At 37.6% G+C, this 25640-nt stretch overlaps 3 protein-coding genes across 4 annotated transcripts; 2 read left to right on the top strand and 1 right to left on the bottom strand.

Annotated features, from left to right (window-relative positions):
• Nucleotides 1–9759: 9759 nt before the first annotated feature.
• Nucleotides 9760–14336, top strand: LOC133859217 (cyclin-B1-2). Its single transcript, XM_062294545.1, has 4 exons — nucleotides 9760–9996; nucleotides 10370–10470; nucleotides 12751–12848; nucleotides 14059–14336. The coding sequence occupies exons 1-4, from the start codon at nucleotides 9871–9873 to the stop codon at nucleotides 14157–14159; spliced, it is 426 nt and encodes a 141-aa protein (XP_062150529.1). The 5' UTR covers nucleotides 9760–9870; the 3' UTR covers nucleotides 14160–14336.
• Nucleotides 14337–15919: 1583 nt separating this feature from the next.
• Nucleotides 15920–21405, top strand: LOC133859215 (uncharacterized). Of its 2 annotated transcripts, none has more exons than XM_062294544.1 (7): nucleotides 15920–16611; nucleotides 18536–18679; nucleotides 18981–19342; nucleotides 19648–20392; nucleotides 20479–20547; nucleotides 20657–20711; nucleotides 20990–21405. In XM_062294544.1, exons 1-6 carry the CDS (start codon nucleotides 16086–16088, stop codon nucleotides 20689–20691), a joined length of 1881 nt encoding a protein of 626 aa, XP_062150528.1. In that variant the 5' UTR covers nucleotides 15920–16085; the 3' UTR covers nucleotides 20692–20711; nucleotides 20990–21405. The 2 variants fall into 2 exon arrangements, with proteins under 2 accessions (XP_062150528.1, XP_062150527.1); XM_062294543.1 differs by having other exon boundaries at nucleotides 20479–20575.
• Nucleotides 21406–22465: 1060 nt separating this feature from the next.
• Nucleotides 22466–24762, bottom strand: LOC133859214 (transmembrane ascorbate ferrireductase 2-like). Its single transcript, XM_062294542.1, has 4 exons — nucleotides 23910–24762; nucleotides 23761–23809; nucleotides 23027–23226; nucleotides 22466–22913 (listed from the first exon to the last, which is right to left on the bottom strand). The coding sequence occupies exons 1-4, from the start codon at nucleotides 24051–24053 to the stop codon at nucleotides 22608–22610; spliced, it is 699 nt and encodes a 232-aa protein (XP_062150526.1). The 5' UTR covers nucleotides 24054–24762; the 3' UTR covers nucleotides 22466–22607.
• Nucleotides 24763–25640: the final 878 nt, after the last annotated feature.

Raw genomic sequence — 25640 nt, 5'->3', positions numbered from 1 at the left:
TAGTCCATCTTGTGAGAAACTAATGTGAGACTTAACATCTATGCAATACCTTCATTATCTACTCAACTCATTCAAATCACTGACATCCTCGTCATGAAATAAGTCACATTGTAATGCTCAAGCACCACATGGTATTATTATCCAATTATTATTACTTATGGAAAGAGCTAGTTGTGCTATTATCCAAATAAGACCAATCAATGTTATGATTAAAGTTCGTTAAAATCACTTGTAAAGCTTAGTTGCACTTAATAATGAATCAATGTAGGATGTAGCATCCATGTAATACCTTCACAATCACCCATGTAATATATATATGACTAATTTTCTAGGGTGTCACAGGCTAAAAACAAAAAGTTTGAAATCCTATTATCTCCCATTTTATATTTGGAAATCCCCATGTTGACTCGAGTATATCCTGTGTATCAAATTGAAATTATCAAGAAGAAGGTGTTAATTCTAATTCATTTTTTCGAAAGATTTTATTAGAGTAAGAAGGGCTCCTTTTTATCAACTCTAGCGTACCCAAGAATAACCCCCTAAGAAACAGGCTTTCCTGACCCAAAGTTAGCCCCAACAACCCATTTTTGATTAAGCCTCATGGATTGATTGAACTCGACTAAGCCCAGATAGACAAGCGCACGAGCAATAGAGAGACGTCATGTGTACAATATTTGGACAACAATTGCCACTTGGACTCCTAACACCCTTTTATTCTCAGGGGTTAAAAGAACATTTGCATAATGTAGTTGGGGTTTACGGAATCAAGTTAGTTATCCCATGGACATCCTTCCTAACCAACCAAGTGTGTGAAAACACTCCATAAAGAGAAGAGAATGAGCTCACTCAGAGTTACGCATCATTCTAGCCAAACACTTTTCTTTTACAAATTTCTTAAGCTCATTACCTTATTCAACAAATACAGACTTAAACATCTAATTGATCTAAGTGACCCCCCACTTGTCCTGGTGGGACGCTTTGTGCTTGACCTTTCTTTTTCTTTGCAGGTTCTCTCGATTCAGGATTAATTGGTGTGCAATCGACTCACTCTTCATACTCCATTCCTTACTAAGCTAAGGTTTTACATGTGACAAAAAGCTGCATGCAAACATGCAATTTAAAGAAGGTACTAAATTCCAAATCCCTCCTCTAAATCCACAAATCAAAATGCAACTCGAGTCATGTAATGGTTACATGTGTTTAAATGTTATTTAGATCTTCAGATCAACAATATATAAGCAAATTCTTCTCGTTCTTAGGAGCAGTAAATTTCTCAAGAATAACCTCTGAATGAAAGAAAGAAACTAAAGATATATTAGTAGAACAAATCTCTTGATCACCATCACCCATCTAAAAAATCTCTATTACCATATATCATCATGCATATATATATATATATATATATATATATGTTGAAACTAGAGATCAGTCTTATACGGTATACCCAAAGATAGCCAAACCAATAGACACATTCTTGAGATGAAACTAGATATCAGTCTTCATATATATACAAGAACAACTAATTTGAATGACAGACAAGACCCCGATCAGCAGGAGTATTAAAAGTGTGTACTCTTTGTCTTGAGCATTAATAGATGTTAACTTGAAGGGGTACTCTTAACATCCCGGAACTTTTGGAAAACAAAAATCTTTTTGTCCCTATATATAATGATAATCAATGCAGTGCTCTGAACAACTTTTTGTTCTCTCTTCTTAAGTTTCAGGTATTTGAGCGTTGAGGGTTGAGAAGCCAGCAACTTAACATGGATAGAATATATATATATATATATTATTTGTGGCAATTAACTTCGGAAGAAAAGACCATAATAAAAATAGCTGGAATATTTTGGAAGGCCTTTCCTGCATTGTCTTAGAGCTAATTAATATTCAATTTGTTCCACACTGCCTTGGCCTTTTCTCGTGGAAAAGAAACCAGGCAGTCCCTAGACCTCGGTGGTTTACTGACAAAGTATAGAATTGACTATATCCATAAAGACCACTTTACTTTTGACCTAATGATTGGATTGGAAAATCAACATTACTGGCTAATTATGTAGCTTCAGGCACATTGCAAATGTTTCCCGCTCACCCCAAGAAGTTGATCATGTCATAGCATGTTGTCAGTTCTATATGCCCGATAGAACGTCATAGGTTAGTGAAGATGGAGAGGATGGAGAAAACCAGCAAGGAAAACAAAGCAAAAGAAAGAGGGAGAGAGGGGGCAGAAACTTCCATAATATGACATTTATTGTCATTCTGTTTTACCAGAAAATGGGAAACTGTCAAGATTCACAGATTCTCTTCTCTTCTCCACCCAATTACCTCCAAAAACCCAAAAGGGAACTCATAAATGGGAAAGGGACCGGTCAAAACGGCACTGCAAAGCCATGATTGCTGCCTTTGCTCAAAAACCATGACATCGTTAAATAACTTTTACCATTAATTTAGACAAATCGGAATAGTCACGGTCACAGTCACATGAGTGACCAACACAACAATAAACAGTAGCGTCAAACAGTGATGAGACTTTATGTGTATGAAACTGATCGAAGTCGACCTTCTCTGAGAAAAGAAAGACAAACAGACGTGCGCACACACACACAGACACAGGGAGAAGTAGCAGTACTTACTTGAAAGATCTTCTTGAACAGCAAGAGCGTAGCACAGTAAGTTCGTGGAGCTCCCTGTGATGATAATGATGATGATAGCGACGGACATGGGACACCGATCGACGGGCTTTCACTTCCCGTTTTGTTTTTACTAATTTTGTGGAGTGGATATACACTATTACCTTTTCGGGTCTGTGAGTGATGAGCTTTCATTTCCTTTATGTTTCCTAATTTATGGAGTGGACTGTTACCTTTTCGTGTCAGAATTCCGAGTCTTTTGATAGCGTGGCCGGGACTGTTTTCTGGACAGAAGGTGGCAGCGTACTACTACTTAATTCTAGGGATATTTGAATTGCATATCAATGAATGCAGATTTCCTTGGTTCAGTGTATCTAGTTTTAAATCCTTGCACAGTTGGTATCGTTATAGGGGAAATCTAAAAGAATACCCCACCGAAATCTTCCTCTTAAATCTGTCTTTGACCGACAAAAGAAGTAAAAATGGACGAGATCTTCTTTCCTTCTTTTTTGCTTTGTTTCTCAATAGAATATATATACAATCATCAGTTAATAAATATCATATATATACGTGCAGGCAAATTAGTCCCATCTTACTAGTTACTATCTTAGCCTGCACGGAGATATTCATGTAGGGTGGGGTCGGCCAAACGAGAGGCCTGCCTGCTGACCAAGTGACCAGTATCGCTTGTACCATGCATTAGCAAGGATCACTTCTTTTCCTTCTTTTTTATCTATTAATTTCTCATCGTACGTACACACAAGTTTGTACATAAATCTATATAGTTAGTGTAGTCGTTCAACTAGGTCTTTTCTTTTTCTTTTTTCTTTTTCTCTTTTAAATTTTAAATTTTAAATCGAGTTGTGTAACAGGTCCTTAGTAGCCGGAGGGGTTGAATTGTAATAAGTGAAATAGTTGGTTAGTTAGTCACTTGATTAGTTGAACGTAGTGGTTACAAGCTAGTTAGTTAGCTGTTATGTTAGTTGAGTCTTGAGTTGTATAAATAGAGAAGAGAAGGCTGAGAGAAGCATCTTGGATCATTTGTATTGTTCTTGGAACAAGAGGAGATTAGCACTCTCGAATGTTGCTAAGGAGACCGGCAATCTCGAATTTGCCATTATCGTTACTACTTGATTCTCTTTCAATTGTTCATCTTTTCCCTCTCAAATCTACTTCCATTTTCATATTTCTTGTTAAATTCCGTAACAGTTTAGGGAACTGTTACAAGTGGTATCAGAGCCTAGATCCACTGATTTTTGATTTTGTTCATTTGCAAACCCTAAATCCATGGATCTTCACCATTTTGATGGAAAAAACCTTTCAGTTTGGATGTTCCAGCTTCAGCAAAATTTCCTTTACTATAATACTCCCAATGATCTTCACAAATATATGATGGCCTCATATTACATGGAAGGTGAGGCTCTAACTTGGTTGGAAACAATGGAGAGAAATGGAGTTTTTACAATGGATGCTGATTGGGAGAAGTTTGTGCGACTCATTCACCTTCGATTCGGACAAGAATCAGTTCCTGAGAAGGAAAAATACCTAGAAAATGTCAAGGAAGGAGAAGAGGAGAAAAGAGATGAAGAAGCAACTGATTCGGTTGAAGCTCCTTACCTTCTGTTCGATGAGATTTCCCAACCAAAATGTTCAGAATCTCTAGTGGAGAAGCAATTAACAGATTTAGTTCCTAAGGAGGTAGAAAACCAAGAGGAATTCACGACCGAAGAAGAGGAGAAGACTGAAAAAATTTCTCCAGAAACAGATTCGGATGAAGGCACAACACACACAGCAATTCCCGAATCAGAAACAGATCCTGTTGCAACTACCTACCACGAGAAAGGAGAAGAGGAGAAGAAAGGTGGAGAAGCCATAAATGCGGTTGGAGATGCCTATCACCTGCTTGATGAAATTCCTCAACCGAAAGAATCAGAATCTTTCTTAGGTAAGCCATTTCCAATTCTGGTGGATGGTGATATCAATGAGCAGCACGTGTTTGATGAAAGGCCGGGAGAGTTGGAATTGGTGGTTCGGAAGCATAGATGGAAGTGGAAGCAAGGGGAAGAAGAAAAAGATGCATGGTGCCGTTTTGAACTGGACAAAGACGTCTTCATGGATGGCTTAACAAGTTACGAGAAAAAAATTTCTTATTCTAAAGCTGGAGAAAACAAACAAAACCTTGGGCAGTTGGTAACTTGTGAAAGATGTGCAGAGAAGCTTCATTATAAAAGGCGGGATGAGATTGGAGAGGATTTTGTGCTGCTGAAGCACAAATGGCGATGGAGAGAGGTGGTATCACATGCTGCCGGTGGTCTCGAGCTGCAAAGGCTTCACTTAGAGATTGCTGAATCAGTTTCTTTTCCAGTTGCCTCTAAAGATGGTCATCAAGATTCCGGGAATGGTCATTATTGGATACAACATGAAGAGGAGTTTAGAATTAAGTTTGAGCTTGACGTGGAGGATAGGAAGCTTGAAGAAACTTCTGAGCCACTAAGGTACGTTGTTGTTGGCGAAGAAGTGAGCAACGGCAGATTCTCTTCTGCCATGCGAGCAAGCCTCTCTACAATGGTTGTGTTTGACTTGTGGCACCGATGGCGTTGGAAGGACAGACGCCGTGATCTTCAAGGAGCCATCGTTCAGATGGTGAGCTCAAAGCTGAGTGTCGGTGTAAATGATATTGATGGGTCTTTTCAACATTCTCAAGGAAAAACGTGGCACAACCTTGATTCACCTTTTCCATGGAGTGCCAGATGTGCTCTTTCATGGAGTGCCAGCTGTGTTCTCTACATTGAAAATGGAAGTGGAGAGTTGAATTCAAAGTCAACTTGTACAGCTATTGTCTTGGCTTTTAGGAAGAGTAGATTTTTCTTGAAGGAGACAATCTCACGTGCCTTACCAACCTTGGTTAGTGAAATGTTAAGTAAATATGAAACAGTGGAGGACAACTATCAACGCACTAGAGACTTTCAGAGGAATTTCTGGCTTACTGCATTTGATGTTATTTTTTTTAGACGCACGTTAATACACCCGAGCTCAATCATACCGTGGAGTGTTCATAAAGATGGAGCCCGTGATAAGGGAAGCCTAGAAAAGGAAGCTGGCATGGGAAATGGGGCTTGGAATGCAATAGAGGAGGAGAGTTACATTTGGCTCCAATCACCCGGTCAAGTGGAGTGCTGTATCCCCAAATTTGTAGGGATGATTAATAGTGTATATTTCCTAGGGTGTGACTACGGGGTTTTTGATCCAGGAGGGGAACGAGTACTACCAGAACAAGGAAGAAGAAATAGGGAAGCAACATTCCAATCCAATATGCGGTTACAAGAAAACATTGGTGTCAAAGTCGTGCAATTGAGTCTAGAGGAGGAAGTAGCTGCCAGAGTCTTTTGGTTGCAGATTTAATCTTTGGGTTGCTTTTGCATATGGTGTGCTGCGTCTTATGCTTTCCAGGATACGTTTAAGGGCAATGAGGGCTTACATTTTTTGTTTTGTTCAACCTGCACCTTGAGGGCAAGGTGCTTAAAAGGGGTGGGTAATGTAACAGGTCCTTAGTAGCCGGAGGGGTTGAATTGTAATAAGTGAAATAGTTGGTTAGTTAGTCACTTGATTAGTTGAACGTAGTGGTTACAAGCTAGTTAGTTAGCTGTTATGTTAGTTGAGTCTTGAGTTGTATAAATAGAGAAGAGAAGGCTGAGAGAAGCATCTTGGATCATTTGTATTGTTCTTGGAACAAGAGGAGATTAGCACTCTCAAATGTTGCTAAGGAGACCGGCAATCTCGAATTTGCCATTATCGTTACTACTTGATTCTCTTTCAATTGTTCACCTTTTCCTTCTCAAATCTACTTCCATTTTCATATTTCTTGTTAAATTCCGTAACAGTTTAGGGAACTGTTACAAGTTGCACTTAAGTTTACGAATAATATAGAGGTGGCGGAGGTGTTTGAACTAGGTCGAAAGAGTTTTTCGGGTTTCGGTCGGAGTGACGTTCGGTCAGCGTTCAAACGATGTGTTCAAAACTGAGACCAAGTGAGAAATCTAGGCATCTGATGAGTGTCACAGTCGTTCCTCGTCTAAATGAGTAGTAAGTTTGAGACGTTTTGTCAAAAGGTCGACCGATTGGAGCTCGTCCGATAGAGAATATTTGTAACGGTTTCATCGTGATTCTCATCCGAATGAGTTAGTAGTTTTGTCCAAACGAGATCGCAACTGAGTGTTTTAAATATGTGAGCTACCCCTCGATCTCTTGGGAGGTCGACCTCCATCTGTCCGATTTTTTATTATTATTACTTTAATTTTTAATGAAAAGGGTATAACAGTTTTTCAAGTCATTTTTGTTTATTATTTGAGGAAAAAAAATGATTAGGGGTCTTAGATTTAAAATCTATGTAAAATTAGGTATTAAATTGGCCAAATTAAAAACCCAGGTCTAAAACACAAAATTTGAAAAACACGGGAATTATGGAATATTTTCCCTAAATCTATATATATCCTGAGGCCATACCGGTATACTGCATGTTGTGCAGTCCTATAGAATAACATATATGTTAAAACCGTGACCCCTTTTTTGGTGCCACTAAAGATTAAATTCAATCTTAGAAACCCATAACAAATATTGCTCCCTCTTGAAGTTAACATGGTTGCACTGCCCTTTTATTGGGACATCGATCTCTTATTGTCCTACTCAATATGCATACATCACGTTGCAATATATATAGCTTGACTCACATGATTTTTGCATGTCACGACTAGGAAAGTTTAAGCTACATCAATGATATATTTCAGAAGGACTAACCAATAATATTATAATCGGAGCTTCTTAATATCACTTATATCGTCTAATCTCACCAAATAAGAAGCCGGCCAATATAAAACTTACCACCCATATAACATCTTCACAATTCACACATTAATGTGGAACTTAACTTTTCGAAGTGTTACAATCTTTTCACTCAAATCTCTAACATCCTCATCAAGGTTCAAATCCATGCTATAGTGTCGTATATAGATCGAGCCACTTGGTGCTATTAAATTAACTATGATATTATTTGTCACGACTTAAAAAAATGTTAACCACATCTACACGCGCTATAGTACACCCTAAAATGAGTGGTAAATATTACAATAATTGAAGTTTCTTAAAGCCACTTGTATATAACCTATGATGAAAGTTTATTTTTTGGTGTCATAATTTTTTCCGTTCAAATTCTCGACATCCTTGTAAGGTCCACATAAGTATGTCTCCCAATACTGCATAGTATTACTTGATTAATTTTAACAGTACAATTTGTCACAACCTAAAGAAAGATTAGTTACGTTTGCTCTATCTCTAAAAAGAACTAATTAATGTTACAATTAAAGCTTTTTATGATCATTTAGATTGCTCGGTTTTATCTAATAAGCAATTAACGTGGAACTTAACGCCCATATAATAATATTATTCAAAAATCGTATTTGGGTATTTTAGGAAGAAAAAAAAATCATGGTAATAACCAAGAATTATCACCACGTTGCTCGATTGATTTGCAAATTAACCAAAAAGAGATCGAGTACAAACTAGGAAGAGAAAACAATAATGAGAGCCTCTGTCCCAAAAGTACAATCCACCTCCGAGGCACCAACAATAATTAATAGACAAAAGAGTAATTCTATATGCCCCCTGAAGAGAGCAAATCAGCTACCCTACAGACTACAGTACTGGACACCTGTCGACAAGCTAGACGAGAGCCATTGGGATGGACCACACTAATCTCACGAAACCGAAGGAGCTAGCCGACCACTTGCCTGCCCCCACAATAAACGTACAGCGACACCCACAAGGCCACAAGGACATGCATTTCTTCCCGTTAGAGGAATTGTCTCAAAGTGTTGTATATTTTTTTTTTATTATTATTATTTAAAAAAAATGATAGAAATTATTTCGCTGCATATTTGTTATACATCTATGTAAGAGGAATTTGTAATTTTATTATTGAATTTGTGAAACTCATATATGCAAATTCAATGATAAATTTGCAAAATGAATGAACTGAAAATGTACAATGGAATGATGTCGAACAAATTTCGTTTTTTAAGCATGTAAAAAACATGTTTTTTTTAGTGAGTAATGCTACATATAACACAAACATTCAATGAATATTTCACAAAGTTAATGTGACAAGATTTAGTAGTCATTGGATCAATCTTGTTAAAATATATATATATATATATATATATATATATATAGACCTTGCCACATCAATTTTATGATATATTTATGCGATATATAACATTATTCTTTTATTAATGTTATTGAAAGAAATGTAACGACTACGTGCTATTAAAAAATATGTATTTATAATGGATCCATAACATTTTTAGAAACCACGGAAGAATAAATTTCTATTTCGACCTTCCCGCCTTTATTTTGCATCGCTATTAAGGCTGTATTTAAGCAAAGTCAAGCTTGAGGCTGCCAAACTCAAACTCGAATACTTAATTTGAAAGCTTGAGCAAAGCTTTAAAATTATGTTCGAACTCGGCTTGTTAAGAGCTTAATCAAGCTTGAACTCGACTAAGTTAACAAGCCGAACCTCCAATCAAGCTCGATCGGAGTTTAATAATATTCTACTTAAATAAAAAGCTGTAAAAGCTTAGAGCCGGTAAAAGTACATTGAAATTGTACTTTGAATAGGACAAAATTCATTTATTTCACCTATTCTTCATCCGCTCCCTAACTAAGGCAAGTTGGCTTCCATTTTATAAGCTTTTTCTTGTAGGAAACTACTTGCTTTTCTGATGTGGGACAAGTAGGTACCCTTTTTCTTTTCATAAAGTCTTTCTTATGTTATATACTCTCTTTCTTACTATGTGGGACTACGGAATTTCCTATAATATATAAGCTAAAGACAATCGAGGCCAAATTCTATATATGTAGATGAGCGGAATTTACGAGCAGTTGGGCTCATCTAACACCCCCGAGACTCGCTGTCGATTTGCATTGCGTTTCTTGAACAATTCTTAAGCATGTAGCAGTCCATTCTTTACTCAATTTACTGAGCCATGTAGCCCAGCCCATCGAACGGCCCATCTTAACTTCTCGTTCAAGTCTCTTTCCCTATATCATTAACACTCCACATACGAAACGTCACCGTTTGTGGTATTTACTTTACTCCTCTCATATCTCCATTACTTGCCCACAAAGTTTCTTCAAAGTCACTCGCACAAGAAGAAGGAGAAAGACGGAAATCAGAGCAAGAAACAAAATGGAGGCATCGAAGACCATAGCACACGAAATCGGAGGGATCCAAAACGACGCACTCCGATTTGGACTCCACGGCGTCAAGAGCGACATCGTCGGATCTCATCCTCTTGAATCCGCTTACCAATCTGTATTCATTCTCCCTGCTCTCTATTTTCTCAGTTCTTTTATTTTTCTCTTTATCTTCTGTTTGGTACCCGAGAAAATTTAGGAGACCGGGGAAATATTTGTAAGGTCGTTAAACTCAGGTTTTCTTTCTATTTAGGATCTCTGAAGCAAGTGTGTATATTTATGCTCTCTTAGGGTTACGTTTGTTTTGAGGGAAAATTATTTTCTTCTTCTTTTTCTAGTGAAAACATTTACCGATAAGGATTCGCGGAACTGTTTCCCATTTAAACAAACGGAAGCGAGGGTTCTATCATCTACTTGCTCGCTCGAATAAAATTCTCGTTTTTTAATTTTAATTTTATTTTTGTTTTGTTGTATTTTTGGTGCATTTGTAGGCATGCAGGACACAGGAGGAGATGAAGAGGAAGGTCTTGACAAACACGTACGGAAGTGCGTTTCCGCTGAAGAGTGATCTTGAGAAGCAAATTCTCTCTCGGTATGAGTTTTTGAGCCTTTGTATCAATGAATGGTTTTATGGTTTTCACCGAATTTCAGAAAGTGTTAAAAGAGCTTGCATATGGTGGTAATGTACGTTGGTGATGGTAATTTCTAAGCTTGTATGAGCCTACTTGGTTTTTAGGTTTGAGTTCAAAACTTGAATCATGACATTTTAAACGCCTTCCTTAATCTTAGGACTGTTAAATGGTGATGATTTCACGGGCTGGGATCCTTGATTGCTAATTTGCAATCTACAGAATTGTTTTTTGATAAGTAAAAAGACATTTGCAATCTACAGAATTAAGAGGTTGTAGACAAAATGAAGTGATACTTTAAGGAAGGCTCTTTGAAACATAAAGCCTAACCATATGTGGGAGTATATGGCCCTTTAATGGTATTGGGGTTGTGAATTCGTGCTATAGGTGTTGGACGTACAAAGTTGAATTCTTATGTCTTGGATCAACTTTTACACTGACTTAACCCTAAACCTAAAACTTAAATCAAAATATGTTTCGACACTGAATTGACCAACACTAAAAACCTAACCCATGGAAAATTGAGTAATAGGTGCGAATCTGGTATTTTTGTTTTTTGCTGGTAGGCATTGTGTATTGGTAGAGGGGGTGTTTTTTTCTTGTATTCTTGGAATGAGAGATGATGCATATGGCATGCATAAAGACTCAAAATAGTTTTAATTTCCTTTGTATAGTTAGAGCTAGATTATGGCTTTTTAAGTAACAGAAATTGAATGATGAAGGAAGCAACAAAAGGTTTTGCCATAACACAAGATAAAGTTAAGAACCAGCCTAGTATTGGAACTTCTAGAAGGCTCCTATATTTGAAACGCAATTCAACTAAGAGATTGAGTTGGGAAGTTGTATCTAATGTGTATGTAATGGTTGCAATATCTCTATTTACTAAACGATATTTTGTTAGTGGATTTTGGGTTTTCTGTTATCAGTTTACTGATCCAGTTCTGTTCTGCTCCATTGAGATGAATAATGTGAAAGATTAAGTTGTTATATATGAAAGGGAAAAATAGGACCAAATTTTAGGTGGGTAGCTCAGTAAAGAAAATAACCAGTAAGACTTTCTTTAGAAATCCTTTCTGTTTGTTAGTGGTTGTATAAGAATAGTCTGAATACATGGATATGCCCAATATTTACACTTCTATCAGAAATTAGAGGAAGAAAAATAGCATTTTGCATTTTATCTTTTCTATCAGACAGAAAACTTGAAAAGGTTGTATAATGTTATCTATCACCAATTTGAAACCACCAGAACCTGGATGTTGATTCATATCAAGGTCACATTTCATTTTTCTTTAAAGAGAAAAGAGTTTTTCCAGCAATCTTACAAAAATTTATAAGTAGTTTATGTCATTAAACAGAGTCTCGAGACATTTGTACTCTTCTTTTCCATTCTCTCTATTTCCTCCGAACTTAAATTAGAAAGAAGGAACCATAGAAAGAATATATTTATACACACACACACATATTTCAAAATTCCAAGCTTTCCCATAAGTCTATTTTACTTGCACTGAATGATTTTTAAAAATAAAAAATGCCAGGTTCCTAGTAACGTCTCCATGCAAATGACTTAAAGCACGTATTGTGTTGCTTGCTTTATACAATTTTGTGAATTTTTGGATTCTATGTTGTTTCTGTTCAAGAGATGAGGTAATCAAGAATCTCAGCCTCAGATTATGTGTGCCTGCATGTCCAGAATTCAATCCTACTTGGTTTTCCATTTGGGTACTTGTGTACAATCAGGATGTTGCTTTGTAAGTTTACATTCTTGTATTTTATTAAGATCATACTACAGGATAGCCAGAAGAAAAACAAATAAATAAATGATTGAATGTTGCAATGAATTTACATCATGTAGACCATATAATTGTTTCGTTAGTTCTTGACCAGATTTTTTTGCATGCTGCTGATTGTATCATTGTGATAGCAGTCATATAAGCATTTGCCATGCAGATATAGTGAACCTAAGACTTACCGAACCTTTACCACCTGAACGAAGGCCTAAAGGCATAGTGAATGCTTGTTATTATTTATCGTTGTATGTGCTTCGAGTTTTGTTGCAGACTCAACATTTTTCTGATTTTTTTTCTCTCTCTCTCTCTTTGGTTGTGTTACTGCATGTCAATTTTTGTGCCCTTTAAAATGTAGACATTTATAATATGGATAACTATGCATTTTTCTTGATTTTCATATGTTGGAAGTTGTATACTTTGTTCCATTTGTGATTATTTTTTTTGAAGTAATTGCAGATTTCAGAGGCCTCCAGGGGCAATTCAATCTTCAATGCTTGGTTTGGAGGCTCTTACAGGAACCTTGGATGACTTTGGTTTTGAGGATTATCTGAATGGTAAGGGAACACTGTTCATAAACCAACTAGTTGATTTTTTTTTTTTATTACCTGGATATCTGGGGCTTTGTCCCAACTAAATCCTCGGGACACCATGCAAAGCGCCCCTTCTACATGCAAAGCGCCCCTTCTACATGGGTCAGTTAAAGTTCAGGCTTTCGCCTGCGGGCGTGGCCCCAAAGAATTATTTACACTCAAGGAGGGGTCGAATCTTAAACCTGATGGTTCATGAGGCACCAAGGCCAATTGACCAACCCCTTTTGATTTCTAGCAGTTGCTATTCTATTGAGAACCACTTCAATGTAAATAACTTATCAAAATCCGTTATGATTCTCATATTTTGAGTTAATTAAGTTTTTATATTTATATGCACCTTCTCAGTAACTTAAGTTTGCAGAAAGCTCTAACACCCCTCTTTAAGGTTTAAGAGATTTCTATACGCATTTTCCCCACATTTGATTTTTAATAGAGATTGATCACATCAATAGTAATGTTTCTGCAATTCAGTATTTTTCTTGCAATTCTACTTTTAACTTCTTGGCTAAATAGAAATATGAGGGAGTGAGATTGGTTCTTTTGACTTTCGCTTAATGGTTCAATGATAACTTAAGAAATCTAGGAGACTTTTCTGCTCTGAATTCATGACTTATGGTATTTCCTGGTAAAGTTGGTAACTCTTTGCAAATTTGTGGCCGCAGTGTGTGCTGAGCCAAGTTCTAAGTTTTCAATTTTTTTTTGCATTTTGAGGAGCAGTGTATTTCTGATTTTGGGTTTATGTTATTTGACTTTGAGGAGTATTTGTGTATGCTTGCATGTGTCTGTGGAAGTTGGAATTGTTTGTTTTAGCAAGTAATATCACCTAGTTTCTTAACGGATTTACCCAATTCTGCATGAGTATGAAAATGTGATTCTCCATTGGGGCCTGTTCCCATCTCAGATATTTATGAGGTTTTTGTTGTTCAAAAAAATGGAGATGGGATTGGCCGAGAAGCTCCTCTTTTGTTGTGAATAAAAGTGTATTTGCTTAGCAAAAATAATTTTTATTTTTTTCTCAATTCACCTATAAGACAAGACTTGGCAATTAGTAATAGATGAAATTTGGAGCCATGTTGGCAAAATGAATAATATGATAGTGTCATTAGTGTGTGGTTTTTATTTGCACTCTGGCGTGCTCTGGTTTTTGAAAATTTGTTGTTGGTGGTGCTTGCAGACCCTCGTGAGTCGGAGACTGTCCGACCTCTGGATATGCATCATGGGATGGAAGTTCGTCTTGGTGTTTCCAAGGGAGCAGTGTGCCCAAGTTTCATATGAAAGAAGCATTTTTTAACTTTTGGGACAAAAGGAATCAACCAGGTGGCACTTGCTGCGGTGGTTATTCATGGATACTTTTATTGTGCCTTTACGGATATCATATGGTTTTTCTTCTAAGAATCCGAACATATCCTACCATTTTAAGATTACGCGGTCTTTATCTTTGAGCTTTTGCCAGTTGCTTTAAGCAAATCGACATTATGAGTGCCTTTTTAGACTTAGCGGTGTTCTTTTTCTTTAATGAACGTATTAGGTGAATCCTAGCCTACATGGCCTTATCTTATTCTCTCTCTCTCTCTCCTTCTCAGAAGTGAGGAATCCGGATGGTTGAGACTCGAGAGGGGGTACCCGGGGAAAAGGAAATGCAAGGAAAGTGATGGGTGCCGTTCCTTTATTTGGATGGCTATTTGTGAGGGAATGGAACCCCCATCAATGCTGTTGTTTTCAGTTCTGCCCAAACGGTTGCAACACACAGATGAAATCTTTAAATTCACGTTTCTCCCTTGAGATTTTAAAGTAAAACAAAAACAAAAATCTCTTTATCCTAGAAAGTATATATTAAGAGCATAGCTAGAAATTATATTTTTATTTCAGAACCATTTCAAATGCTAATATTGAATTAATCCTTAGTCTGAAAGTTGGTTATCATATCATAATCAGATTCTTTCGCTACTCTACAAAATATCTCTAAGCAAGATACGTTAATTTTTCCTCTCTTTTCTCACACGTACCTAGATAACAGAGAAATTTATTTTTGTTGATTATATTACATTCCTTCGTATTACCTCTTTATTGTACTCTTTCATCCTTTTCCATTCTTATTTCTTTAAGTCCAATCAATTGACGGGTTTATATCCTTGCATGCAATTGATGGTTTTATAAGGAGCTTCATTGGACTTGCAAAAACAAAAAAAAAAAGCCCTCATTGTAGTGTAATCAATTAAGAGTAATACTATATATTATACCTTCATCTTTTCATCTTTTTGAATTGATGTCTTCGGTCATTAGATCAGTCATTGTTAAAACAAATAAAAAAAACCAAAAAAATTCAAAAGTTGATAAACACTTTTACATTATTAGAGTGGAATAATGAATGAAATATTTAGTATTACATTTTTTTTTTAAAGAATAATACTATTCTTCATACTTATTTATCACATTAAAATGGCTTTATATATTTAATGTGACTTTACAATTACGTAGTTTGACAATGACTTCACTATTATGCATTTTAATAACAATAATAGTGACTTTTGCCCTAATTAGCAGCATTCCATGTAACTGAAATTTGAAAGATCCTTTCAATTGTCGTTTTCTTCCACAAAGTTGATATACCTGAATGTACAAATTTATCATTTTAGTAATTCAACAAACAGCATTAAATTGTATACCATAAGGATATTAAATCAAAAATCAAAATTATTTTAAAAATGAGAAAAGAGAGTGAAAACTGTTTTCTTGTTAGATACATTAAAAGATATATATATATTTTTTTTTAATTTCTCAATTGATACTTCAACAAACCAAAGATCTTAAATTGATACTTCAGCATACCAAAGCTATTTAAAATATAAAAGATGGATATATGGACCGAGTAAAAAACACATAAATATAAAATAAGAATATTTACCACATGATGAACTAATAACGAAAGGTGCGGAGAAAAAGAGGTTGAAAAGGAACAAAAAAAAAAAAAAAAAAAGGGATAAAATCTTTCTCCACTTTTTTTCATTTTATTTTTATATAATTTTAATTCCTTTGGCTGCGCTCTCTCTCACTCTCTACTCTCCACTTCCATAAAACCATCTCCCCATCAATCCAAACCCCCTACTTTTCCGATAAACCCCCGAAAAACGTTTCCATCTCAGAGGAAAATTTTCCTCAACATTTTCCTGCCAGCCTAACACCCAACCTTTCCATGCTCTGATGGAACCCCGCCGAGCCGCGCGCACAGTAATCGACCCCAAGGTCCGCAAGGTCGGGTTTTTCACCCCCGGGGCCCCACCGGACCAGTCACTCTCTGGCCCGCCCGACCCGATCACCTCCTCCTCTCCGTCATCCCCTCCGATCTCCGACCTCTCCCCCTCCGGCAACTCCCTCTCTCCGGTCATGATCCCTCCGCCACGTCACTCCTCCGCCGACCCCGCACTCCTCTCCTCTTCCCGTCCGGTTCCTCCCTCCCCTCTCCGCCGGGACTCCCTCACCTCCGCCGGCTGCAACGACAACCCCTCTGAGTTCTTCCCCCCCCCATCCCCGACGGCGCCGTCCTCCTACGCCGGCAGGCTGGTGGAGTTCCCCGACGACCCCAGGGGTAATTCGGTACAAGTGGCCACCGGTGCGTCGTCGTTTCCCGGTGGAGGGTTTGATCTGACGGCCGTGAAGACGGGTAGCGTGCCCGCGAGTCGGTTTACGATTGTTTCGGTGGTGAAGACGATGCCTCCTGGTCTTTCTGGTAATTGCATTCAGATCGAACATTGTTTATAAAAAATAAAAAGTATTCTTTTTTTTGTTAAAAATGGAAAGTTTTGGAATATTTGTTATTTATTTATTTATTTTTCTCGAATACATTTGGTTCACACACCTTGTCCTTCTCTCTGAAGTTTATGATGGCTTATAGGGTTATATATATATACAGCCATATTAGTTGATGAATGTTAAGCTGCGATGCGTTAGTGGAAGCTTTTTCTTTAATGTGGTTTCTCTAATATTACACACATTTATTATTATTTGTCGATGAGGAAATGCTTAGGAAGTTTCATTTGGATATTGGATAGTGGCATCATTGCCACTATCCATGGACTTTTCTGGAATTGAAAGCGAGAGTCCAAAGGATTAGTCCATTACAAAGCTTCCTTTTAGGGTGAAACTTCCAAACAGTCATAACATTTGATCTGGGAGGAGTTAACAGGACCCAGAGCCTATCAAGATGACCGTCTTGACAACTACTACAACTTCTGAATGGAGGACTCGTCCGGGCCCGTTTTCAGCGTAAAATCCCTTTGTTTTTGCACAATTCTGCGTCATATTCTAGTCAAATATCATTAGTATGTCTTCTATTTTCAGTTCAATCCTTTTTGGTTGTCCTTACTAGAATATCTCTGTTAGTTGGTGGGTTAAGGGTTTAACCAAATTAGTATCCAATAGTCCTAGAGCTTTTGGATCAATGGTTAGGCCTTAACAATTGATATCAAAGCAAGCACTACATCACGGGTTTGAGTCACGGAGAAAGCGACCTTTAGGCTGGATTAAAATGTTTAGTATTCTGTATGGGTGTAGTGTTAAGTCATTGAATACTGATAGATGAGAGGAGCCGCCAAACAAGAAAGGGTTACCATCGAATCAGTGCTAATAGAGTGGGCTGCCATGGACATCATATTCGGAAGCGTGGTGGAATATTACGATTCTATGGGTTTAACCAAATGTATCAATGGTTAGGCCCTTAACATAGAGTTTCTAAACCCTATAAATATGTGATGCTTCAAACTCGTTCAGCAATCAGTTATGAATAATAAGCGTTCAGTTATGCTTACCTGTCAAAAAAGTATTATTCAATTTCTCTCATTTTGTGATCCAGATCCCAAACCTTGTGGGTTCAAGGTGTAGTTAGGATTAGTCGTGTACTTTTCCTGCCTCCACTATCACTCCTGCATTTATGTGTATCGGGGAGGTATTCAATTGTTATATGTATGTTTCCTCTCTGCAAAGTTTAGAAGCTAGAAGCATACAGTAACTTTGTTCTAGCAACTTATGAGATGGTGGGGAAGAGATGTTCAATAATTAGGAGGGACACCTTGTGTAATTATATTTTGGACTCACTAGGCATGACCTAGGCAACATGTGACTAGTTAATGCTATGGCAATGAATTTTTAACTTACTGTTGTTTACCTTCTAATTTCACAAGTTGTTAGTATGTGAAATTAACAACTTGTGAAATTGCAAATGAAAGCAACGGAAAATGAAAATCCGTGATATAACTTTATTCCATATCTGACACTAATAATGAATACTTCATCTCATACAGCAGAAATTGGTAGTGTATGATCTCAATTCTTTATGGGGTTACTTGATGTGACTACATTATTTGCTCAACTCTCCGTTTCTAAGTGTCAAATTTACCAGAGTAAGAAGTGGGTTGGGCTTTTTGCAAGTCAGAACTTGGGATAACAATTTGTTGAGTGGAGCTGAAAGCAGTTATAATTGAATGCTAGTAAGATCTTGTTATCAATGGCCAGAGATAGGTTCCTCTATCGTATGAAAGAGAAGTAACTGTTTATAATTTATGGTTCTTGCTCTTGAAGGTTATATGGCTATATATAAGAGTGTGTTTGTAGTTACATTCCTATGTTATTGACTATTGTTGTATTTTATGACCCAGAAACAATTATAGAAAAGGTAGGAGGATCAGTTGAAGTGCAAAATGACCGACCTGCAAGTTCAAAGCCACTGAAGGAGAAAACTTCAAAAGCTGAAAGGCGTGCCCTTCAAGAGGCTCAACGAGCCGCAAAAGCTGCTGCAAAAGGTGCATATGTATCTTTCGTTCTTTTGTTAATAGTTAGTGGGTTATCGTGCTAGAACCTATTTGAGCAAATGTGCATTTAATTGCATCCTCTTTCTTGTTTGTTCTGGAAGTTTCCCACACCTGCCTTTCTTTGTCCTGTTCTTTTATTTTGTCAATTTAGCATGCCTAAAAAGAAGAATTTGTGATTGTTTTAGTTCTGGTTATGGGTTTTGTCTTGTGGAAGATAGCATTTTATATTCTTAAGCGCTGCATTGTACTGATCCTATTGTTATGCATGCTTCTCGATTACAATATTTATCAGCTGAAGGAAGTGTAGTATCTTCTACTTCTGAGGCAGTGATGTCTGCAAATGTAAAACCAACTAAAGCCACAAAGCCTCCTTCACAAAAGAATGACAGTGCTACAGTTGCTGCTTCTGAGAAGAAGGGAGGTGACCGCCCACCAGAAAAAGATAGAAAGAAAGATGTTCCTCATCCACGCATGCAATATGATGATAAGAGCCGAGTGGAAAAGGCAAAAAGGCGTGCAGTGGTAAAACAAACTGAAGCTAGGAACCGAGTTGAATTGTTTAGGCATTTGCCTCAATATGAACATGGAACTCAGCTTCCTGATCTCGAGACAAAGTTTTTCCAACTTGATCCCGTGCATCCTGCTATATACAAGGTATCATATGTGCACCTTTGATTTAGTCGTATAATTAGAAGTCAAAAGTAAGTACACATAGACAATCCATTTATCTATTTATTTTGCAAATCCATGTCGACCCAACTAAATAGTTGATACTGGCTACTGTATCTCTCTTCAACCATGTCATTCTACCTAGGAGCCAAACAATATTATTTGCTAGATGACCCAGTGTTGATGTGATGGTGTTTGGCAGTTTGGGACTTTACTTGAAAGATATTTTCTGTAGAAGAGATTACTGTGCTTCTGTTTAATTTTTAGTTTCTTTTAATGGTCATTGGCAGGTTGGATTACAGTATTTATCAGGAGATATATCTGGTGGCAATGCTCGTTGTATTGCAATGCTTGAGGCATTTCAAGAAGCTCTCAAAGACTACTCAACACCACCTGAAAAAACTCTTAGTAGAGACTTGACTGCAAAATTAAGTAGTTATGTTTCATTTCTTATTGAGTGCAGGCCTCTTTCAATCAGCATGGGTAATGCAATTAGGTTTCTAAAGAGTCATATTGCTAAGTTACCTTTGACTCTGTCTGAGTCAGAAGCAAAAGCATCTCTTCAGTCGGATATTTATAATTTCATAAATGAGAAAATCATACTGGCAGACAAAGTGATAGTCAACCATGCTGTTACAAAAATTAGGGACGGCGATGTTCTTCTTACATACGGGACATCTTCTGCAGTTGAAATGATTCTATTGCATGCCCATGAGCTTGGCAAACAGTTCCGAGTTGTGGTAGTGGACTCTCGCCCAAATCTTGAGGGGCAAGTTTTACTTCGTAGGTTGGTGGGAAAGGGACTTAGCTGTACATACATTCATATAACTGCCATTTCTTATATCATGCATGAAGTTACTAGAATATTTCTGGGTGCTTCATCAGTATTGTCTAACGGAACGGTTTACTCAAGAGTTGGGACAGCATGTGTTGCAATGGTTGCTCATGAATTTCGTGTACCAGTCCTAGTATGCTGCGAGGCATATAAGTTTCATGAAAGGGTACAGCTTGATTCAATATGCTCGAATGAACTTGGTATGCGTGCCTAAAGTATCGATATTGAAAGTGCTTGTTAAAGTTTATAATTTTTACGGATCAAATATCTGTTTCATCTCTTGCAGGTGATCCAGATGCCATTTCAAATGTTCCTGGTAGAGAGGACATCAACTATTTGGATGGTTGCACTAATAGTGAGAATCTGCAACTTTTGAATCTGATGTAAGTATTGATGATTTAGGTGATAGACACTGCAAAGTTTCCCCAACTGACAAAGTTTCTATCCTGGATTGTTATTGGCAGTTATGATGCAACGCCTTCAGATTTTGTTTCACTGATAGTCACAGATTATGGCATGGTAAGTTATTTTATTATCTCAAAGCTAACTTGCTGCATTTGTTGTTGAAGAAAATGGAGAGTTATTTCACATTCTTTATTTCATCTTTTGAAATACTTGGAGGTACATTCACCAATGGAAGACAGTAAGTACTAGGCCTGTAACCTCACAACTGGATCATGTGGGAGACAGGGAGTGCTGCATGTTCAAAAGACATTCCCTCTGTTTTACCTCACAAGTTGTGTCTTTATATGTTTGTTTTTAAATATACATGTATCTAATGACGGTGCCTCTGCTAGGTCCCGCCCACCAGTGTGCCGGTCATTGTGCGAGAATATCGGAGAGAACACATATGGATATAGGTGGCTTGGATAGCTTCTCCAAAATTTTGTTTGCTGAGTGGCCAATAAGTTGGTTTCTTCTCTCTTTTCCATCTTTTGGGAACAATATTGTACGCCCCATCCAATTTGGGCTCTATCTTTTTGACCCATTTTCACCTGACTCAGTGAAGAGTGCGTTTCCTATGCCTCTCCGAGCAGATTTGGTGTTGTTGCTAGATGTTCACACGTGCTTTAAATTGTATTGCTTTTATTGGTTATCTATCATAAGGTTAGCATCAAACCTGTGCTGTGCTCTCTGCATGTTGTAACAATTATTATTTTCCTGCTGTGGAATGCAGACACTGATATGTCAAATTTTTGTTGCTAGATGTTCACACGTGCTTTAAATTGAATTGCTTTTGTTGGATATCCTATCATAAAGGGTTTTTTTTTTTTTTTTTTTTTTTTTGGGTGTGTTTTTGTGTGTGCTCTCTATTCAATTCAGAGGGGGAAAAAGGGGAGATTACCACACAAGAAATAAAAACAAAGGGTGGGCAACCCAGAGTTTCAATACAACTAAAAATCAATGCAATAAAATTTGAAATTATTGGGACTTGGTTAAATAAATGACCCAGCCCATTAGAAAAATATGGCCGCCACAAATGGCGGTTTGCAGAGGCAATGTTCCATAAATAGAACTATTTACACAACTGCGACATGCGAAAAGATGCTCCACAACAAAATAACAAGCACCGAAGAAAGTTGGATCAGAGCCGCAGAAGGAAAGCTGCACCGTGGTGTCCAATAAGGGTGATACCCAACAGGGAGAGTATGGTGAGCTCACAATGTAGCGGACGGTGACAGCAGTAGCAGCAGACGCCAACGGTGCTGAAGATGTGGCAGAGGGGAGGAGTAGAGCTCTTCCCTCCTCCCCGGGCCGTGATGAACTTGGGAAGACAAGGAAAAAGGAAAGACACTCACAAGGAGGGGGAGAGGGAGAGGGAGAGACGAGGATCTCCAGGGACAACTGTTATTCGATATCCATCATAAGGTTAGCATCAAACCCAATCACTATAGCTTCAAGATTGTTACGTAAGAAAAGTTTTTCTTAACATGAATGTCCAGACCCTCGAGAAGAAACTTTTGAACCCTAGACAAGTCATAGTTTGGATTCAGAATTATTTTATACTTGGATATTCTTACGTAAGAAAAATGAATTTGCAACACACCAACAAGACGAAAGGGGCTTGCTTCAACACTGCTCCTGTGATTTAAAGGTATACCAAAAGCAAATTTGGCAGCCCATTGAGCTGTTGCATGAACAAGCTATGCCCTAATAAGGCTTCAACATCAACAACCATTTTTTGTTTATGCAAAAGTGCTCAAAGGCTTCAACATCAACCCTCTTTTGATGAGACCAACACTAAAGTAATAGCCTTTTTTGAAAACTACGGAGGAACAAACAGAACATAAATGATATTTTGTTAAAATCTTGATCAATACATCCATTTGGTGACAAGAACTTGCCCTGAAATTAAATATGGAATAAAAGTACAACTCTCGGTCACCTGTGAATCATAACAATATACAAATTGTGCTATTCTGTTGGTCCTTTGTGGGCATCAACTATGCCATTGGCAGGAGTAACAGTTGCAAGAGTAACAAAACCACCCAGGACAACGATCAAAATACCCAAAGAGTTGACCAGCAAAGCCTCCGTCGAATAGCGTGATATTACCTGACTGGTTTGAAGAAATGTGGCCTTTTCTAAAATACCAGTAGTAGCAGTAGCAATGGCAAGAGCATATATATAAACCCCGAAGAACACATGCCACGGTAGCAGGGTTACTCTGCTATTTCTTGAGCCACCTGGATACCAATAGGTTGCAAATCCAGTAGCCCACTAAGCAAAAGAAATGGTTGAAAGAAATTAGAGTATTGTAATTGCAGGAACCGAGTTCACAAGAAAAATAATATACTAGTAATGAAGAAGAGGTCAGAATCATGAAAGAAGACCTGAATGCAAAAGAGGAGAAGGCAGGCCAGGCCCAACCATGAATGCAGGCTGTAAAAATTGTCAATCCCCTTATCATTGTGGAACTTTATAGCAGCCCACACACCAATGATGCTTAAACAGCAAGCAAGGAATTGTAATGTGAGATGAACTAATTTTCTGGAGTTTTTTGTTCCTGGGACCGTCTTGTAAGCAAGCATGGCTGCACAAACCCATACCAAAATCAACAACAAAAGAATTCTTGAAAAACCAGCATTACACAAAAATATTGCTTACTCCAAAATTAAAGCAAGAATCAACTAGAGAATATAAACATATTAAGAAAAATATCTTACTACAAACCCTTTTTCTCTTTTATTTCGTTTCCCTCTTTTTTTTCTGATGGGTAAGTTACACGTGCAACAAGTGTTGATCCCACGACCCACCCTCTACCCGTTCTAATGAAGAGAGGAGCCTGACTATATTCAAACATGTTTCAACGAATGCCACCATGAAAGGACAATAATCTCTTCACTGCAATTGGCATTACAAGACAGAGTACACCTTCAGGGCAAGACTTGAGCTTACGCTTAATGGGTTTCATCCATTATTACTGTTCTTCTACTCAATTACTAAGCAAAAAGAACTAGAAGAGACCAAAAATTAACCATAGGTCTCCCCCTATCTCTCAAAAGCTCAGTTAAAACTAATAAACAGTCTAAACCCAACCCACCAAAATAAAAGAATTTACATTTACCTTCGCCATTTAATAGAAGTAGCCCGATCACCATTAGAACAGGATGGACCTATAAAGTCACATTACAACAATAGATTCACCAACCTAATATTCTTAACCGCAAAAAGCTACCAACTAAGAGAAAACTGAAAATGGGCGAGAGAGAGTACGTTGAAGATGAGATCTTTGTTGTCGGAGACAAGAGCCAAGCCTCCTCTGTAATGGAGGGTCCAGGTCAGCACCAGAGTGGCGACCATCAAGCCAATCACTCTTATTATGAGGAAGATCGGGAACCGCACCACGGGAACCGCCATTTCTCTAACCTTAGAGATCAAATGAGCGTGAGATCGCAGCGATTTAAAAGAGCAATTACGTGTGGATTAGGGCTCGATGAGAATAACTTTCAACAAGGATGGGGGATAAAACTAGATCTTTTGTGCCAACCAATAGAGAATGGACACGTCAGACTATTGCACCAAATGAAAGGAAGACGAAAACACAAGATTGTACCAATTCTCTTCATTTTCCATCTACGAAACACCTTCCCAGTTCAAGAGAAAACTACGCCACTTCCCAACCCACCGAGCCACTGCTCCTCCGAGCGCCGCCGACGGCCACTGAACCCCACCAACAGTTCTTCCACCACCGGTAAGCGGACCATCATGTGTGTTAGGGTCGATTGACCAAAAGCAACTGGGTGGGAAAAATGAAAGAAAAAGAGTCTGTACGTAATGCGATTTTGTTGGCTTGTTTGGGTCGTAGAAGGTGGGTGATGGGTGGGAAAAATGAAAGAAAAAGAGTCTGTACGTAATGCGATTTTGTTGGCTTGTTTGGGTCGTAGAAGGTGGGTGATGGGTGGGGAAAAAATGAAAGAACGAGAGTTTTAATGCAATTTTGTTGACCTGTTTGGATTTGGAGGTGACTGGGGAGAAATTGTTGGTCCAAAGAGAAACCCGCCGCCCATAGCTTCCGGCGGTGTCAGACTAGCTTGAACGGGAAAAGGGGGCTTTGAATGGTGGAAGAGAGAGGCAATTAATGGGTTTTATGATTCAGTGTTTTTCATAGTTTTTCTTAAGTTGTTCCGGGCTGACTTGTCAATTTCTCATTGAAGGGCACAACCGTATAATTCTCGGTGAATTTTTCTTCAGATCAGAGTGAGAATCAAAACTTTCAAACTGCAAGACTGACATGTCAGCACGCTGTACGCGTCTATTGGTTGCCCTCACAAACCTTATCAATAAAATAAACAGTAATTATTCATCAAAAATAAAATATAAATAAACACTAATAATCAATCAAGGACTAAATTTTAATATTAGGCTCCCCTTGATTTTCAAATATTTTGTTTTTTTTTTGGCTAGAAATATTTTGTAATATTGGCTGTGATCGAAAAGAGAGATGCTACCATTTTCAATTTTTTTTTTCTCTAAAATTAGTTCTTCCTATGTGATGACACTGACGTGTCACAATCTCATTAGATGATATATTTTTCAAAATAATAAATTTTATTGGAGGTTAACACGCATCACTTAATAACTAAATTTTGAAAGAAAAAAAATATTAAAAAAGTGAAAATTTCTCGATTGAAAAATTGGGTCAAGCTAAAACATTTCCGAACAATTAATTTTTTATTTTTATTTTTAATAAAATGGTTTATATTTTTGTAAGATGTAAAGCATTTTTGTCCACCGCTCTGGTCCGCTCGTCTCTTCAAACCTCCATCCATGCCGAACACAAATCATGGCATATCCCATACATCAATCTCTCTTCCATCGATACTTACCCTTATTGGTGCCACCCCACCAACTAAAAATATTTTCAAAATAACAACCAAACACTGAAAATTTCATAATTTTTTTAAAAAAATATTTTTAACTGAAAATATTTTTTTTTGTCAAAAA

The sequence above is a fragment of the Alnus glutinosa genome, chromosome 2 (assembly GCF_958979055.1).
Source record: "Alnus glutinosa chromosome 2, dhAlnGlut1.1, whole genome shotgun sequence".
Lineage (NCBI taxonomy): Eukaryota > Viridiplantae > Streptophyta > Magnoliopsida > Fagales > Betulaceae > Alnus > Alnus glutinosa.
The sequence above is the reverse complement of the archived record's forward strand: the minus strand, read 5'-3'. Positions and strand labels throughout refer to the sequence as shown.

What these genes read in the sequence shown, in the direction of transcription:
- LOC133859217 (XM_062294545.1), top strand. Translation starts at nt 9,871, where the DNA reads ATGGAGGCATCGAAGACCATAGCACACGAAATCGGAGGGATCCAAAAC. An exon ending in TTGAATCCGCTTACCAATCT is followed by an intron (nt 9,997 to 10,369) that starts GTATTCATTCTC and finishes GTGCATTTGTAG; the next exon opens with GCATGCAGGACACAGGAGGA. An exon ending in TTTTGAGGATTATCTGAATG is followed by an intron (nt 12,849 to 14,058) that starts GTAAGGGAACAC and finishes TGGTGCTTGCAG; the next exon opens with ACCCTCGTGAGTCGGAGACT.
- LOC133859215 (XM_062294543.1), top strand. Translation starts at nt 16,086, where the DNA reads ATGGAACCCCGCCGAGCCGCGCGCACAGTAATCGACCCCAAGGTCCGC. An exon ending in CGCAAAAGCTGCTGCAAAAG is followed by an intron (nt 18,680 to 18,980) that starts GTGCATATGTAT and finishes AATATTTATCAG; the next exon opens with CTGAAGGAAGTGTAGTATCT. An exon ending in AATATGCTCGAATGAACTTG is followed by an intron (nt 20,393 to 20,478) that starts GTATGCGTGCCT and finishes CATCTCTTGCAG; the next exon opens with GTGATCCAGATGCCATTTCA.
- LOC133859214 (XM_062294542.1), bottom strand. Translation starts at nt 24,053, where the DNA reads ATGGCGGTTCCCGTGGTGCGGTTCCCGATCTTCCTCATAATAAGAGTG. An exon ending in ACAAAGATCTCATCTTCAAC is followed by an intron (nt 23,810 to 23,909) that starts GTACTCTCTCTC and finishes GTGACTTTATAG; the next exon opens with GTCCATCCTGTTCTAATGGT. An exon ending in ACTTCTATTAAATGGCGAAG is followed by an intron (nt 23,227 to 23,760) that starts GTAAATGTAAAT and finishes GGGTTTGTGCAG; the next exon opens with CCATGCTTGCTTACAAGACG.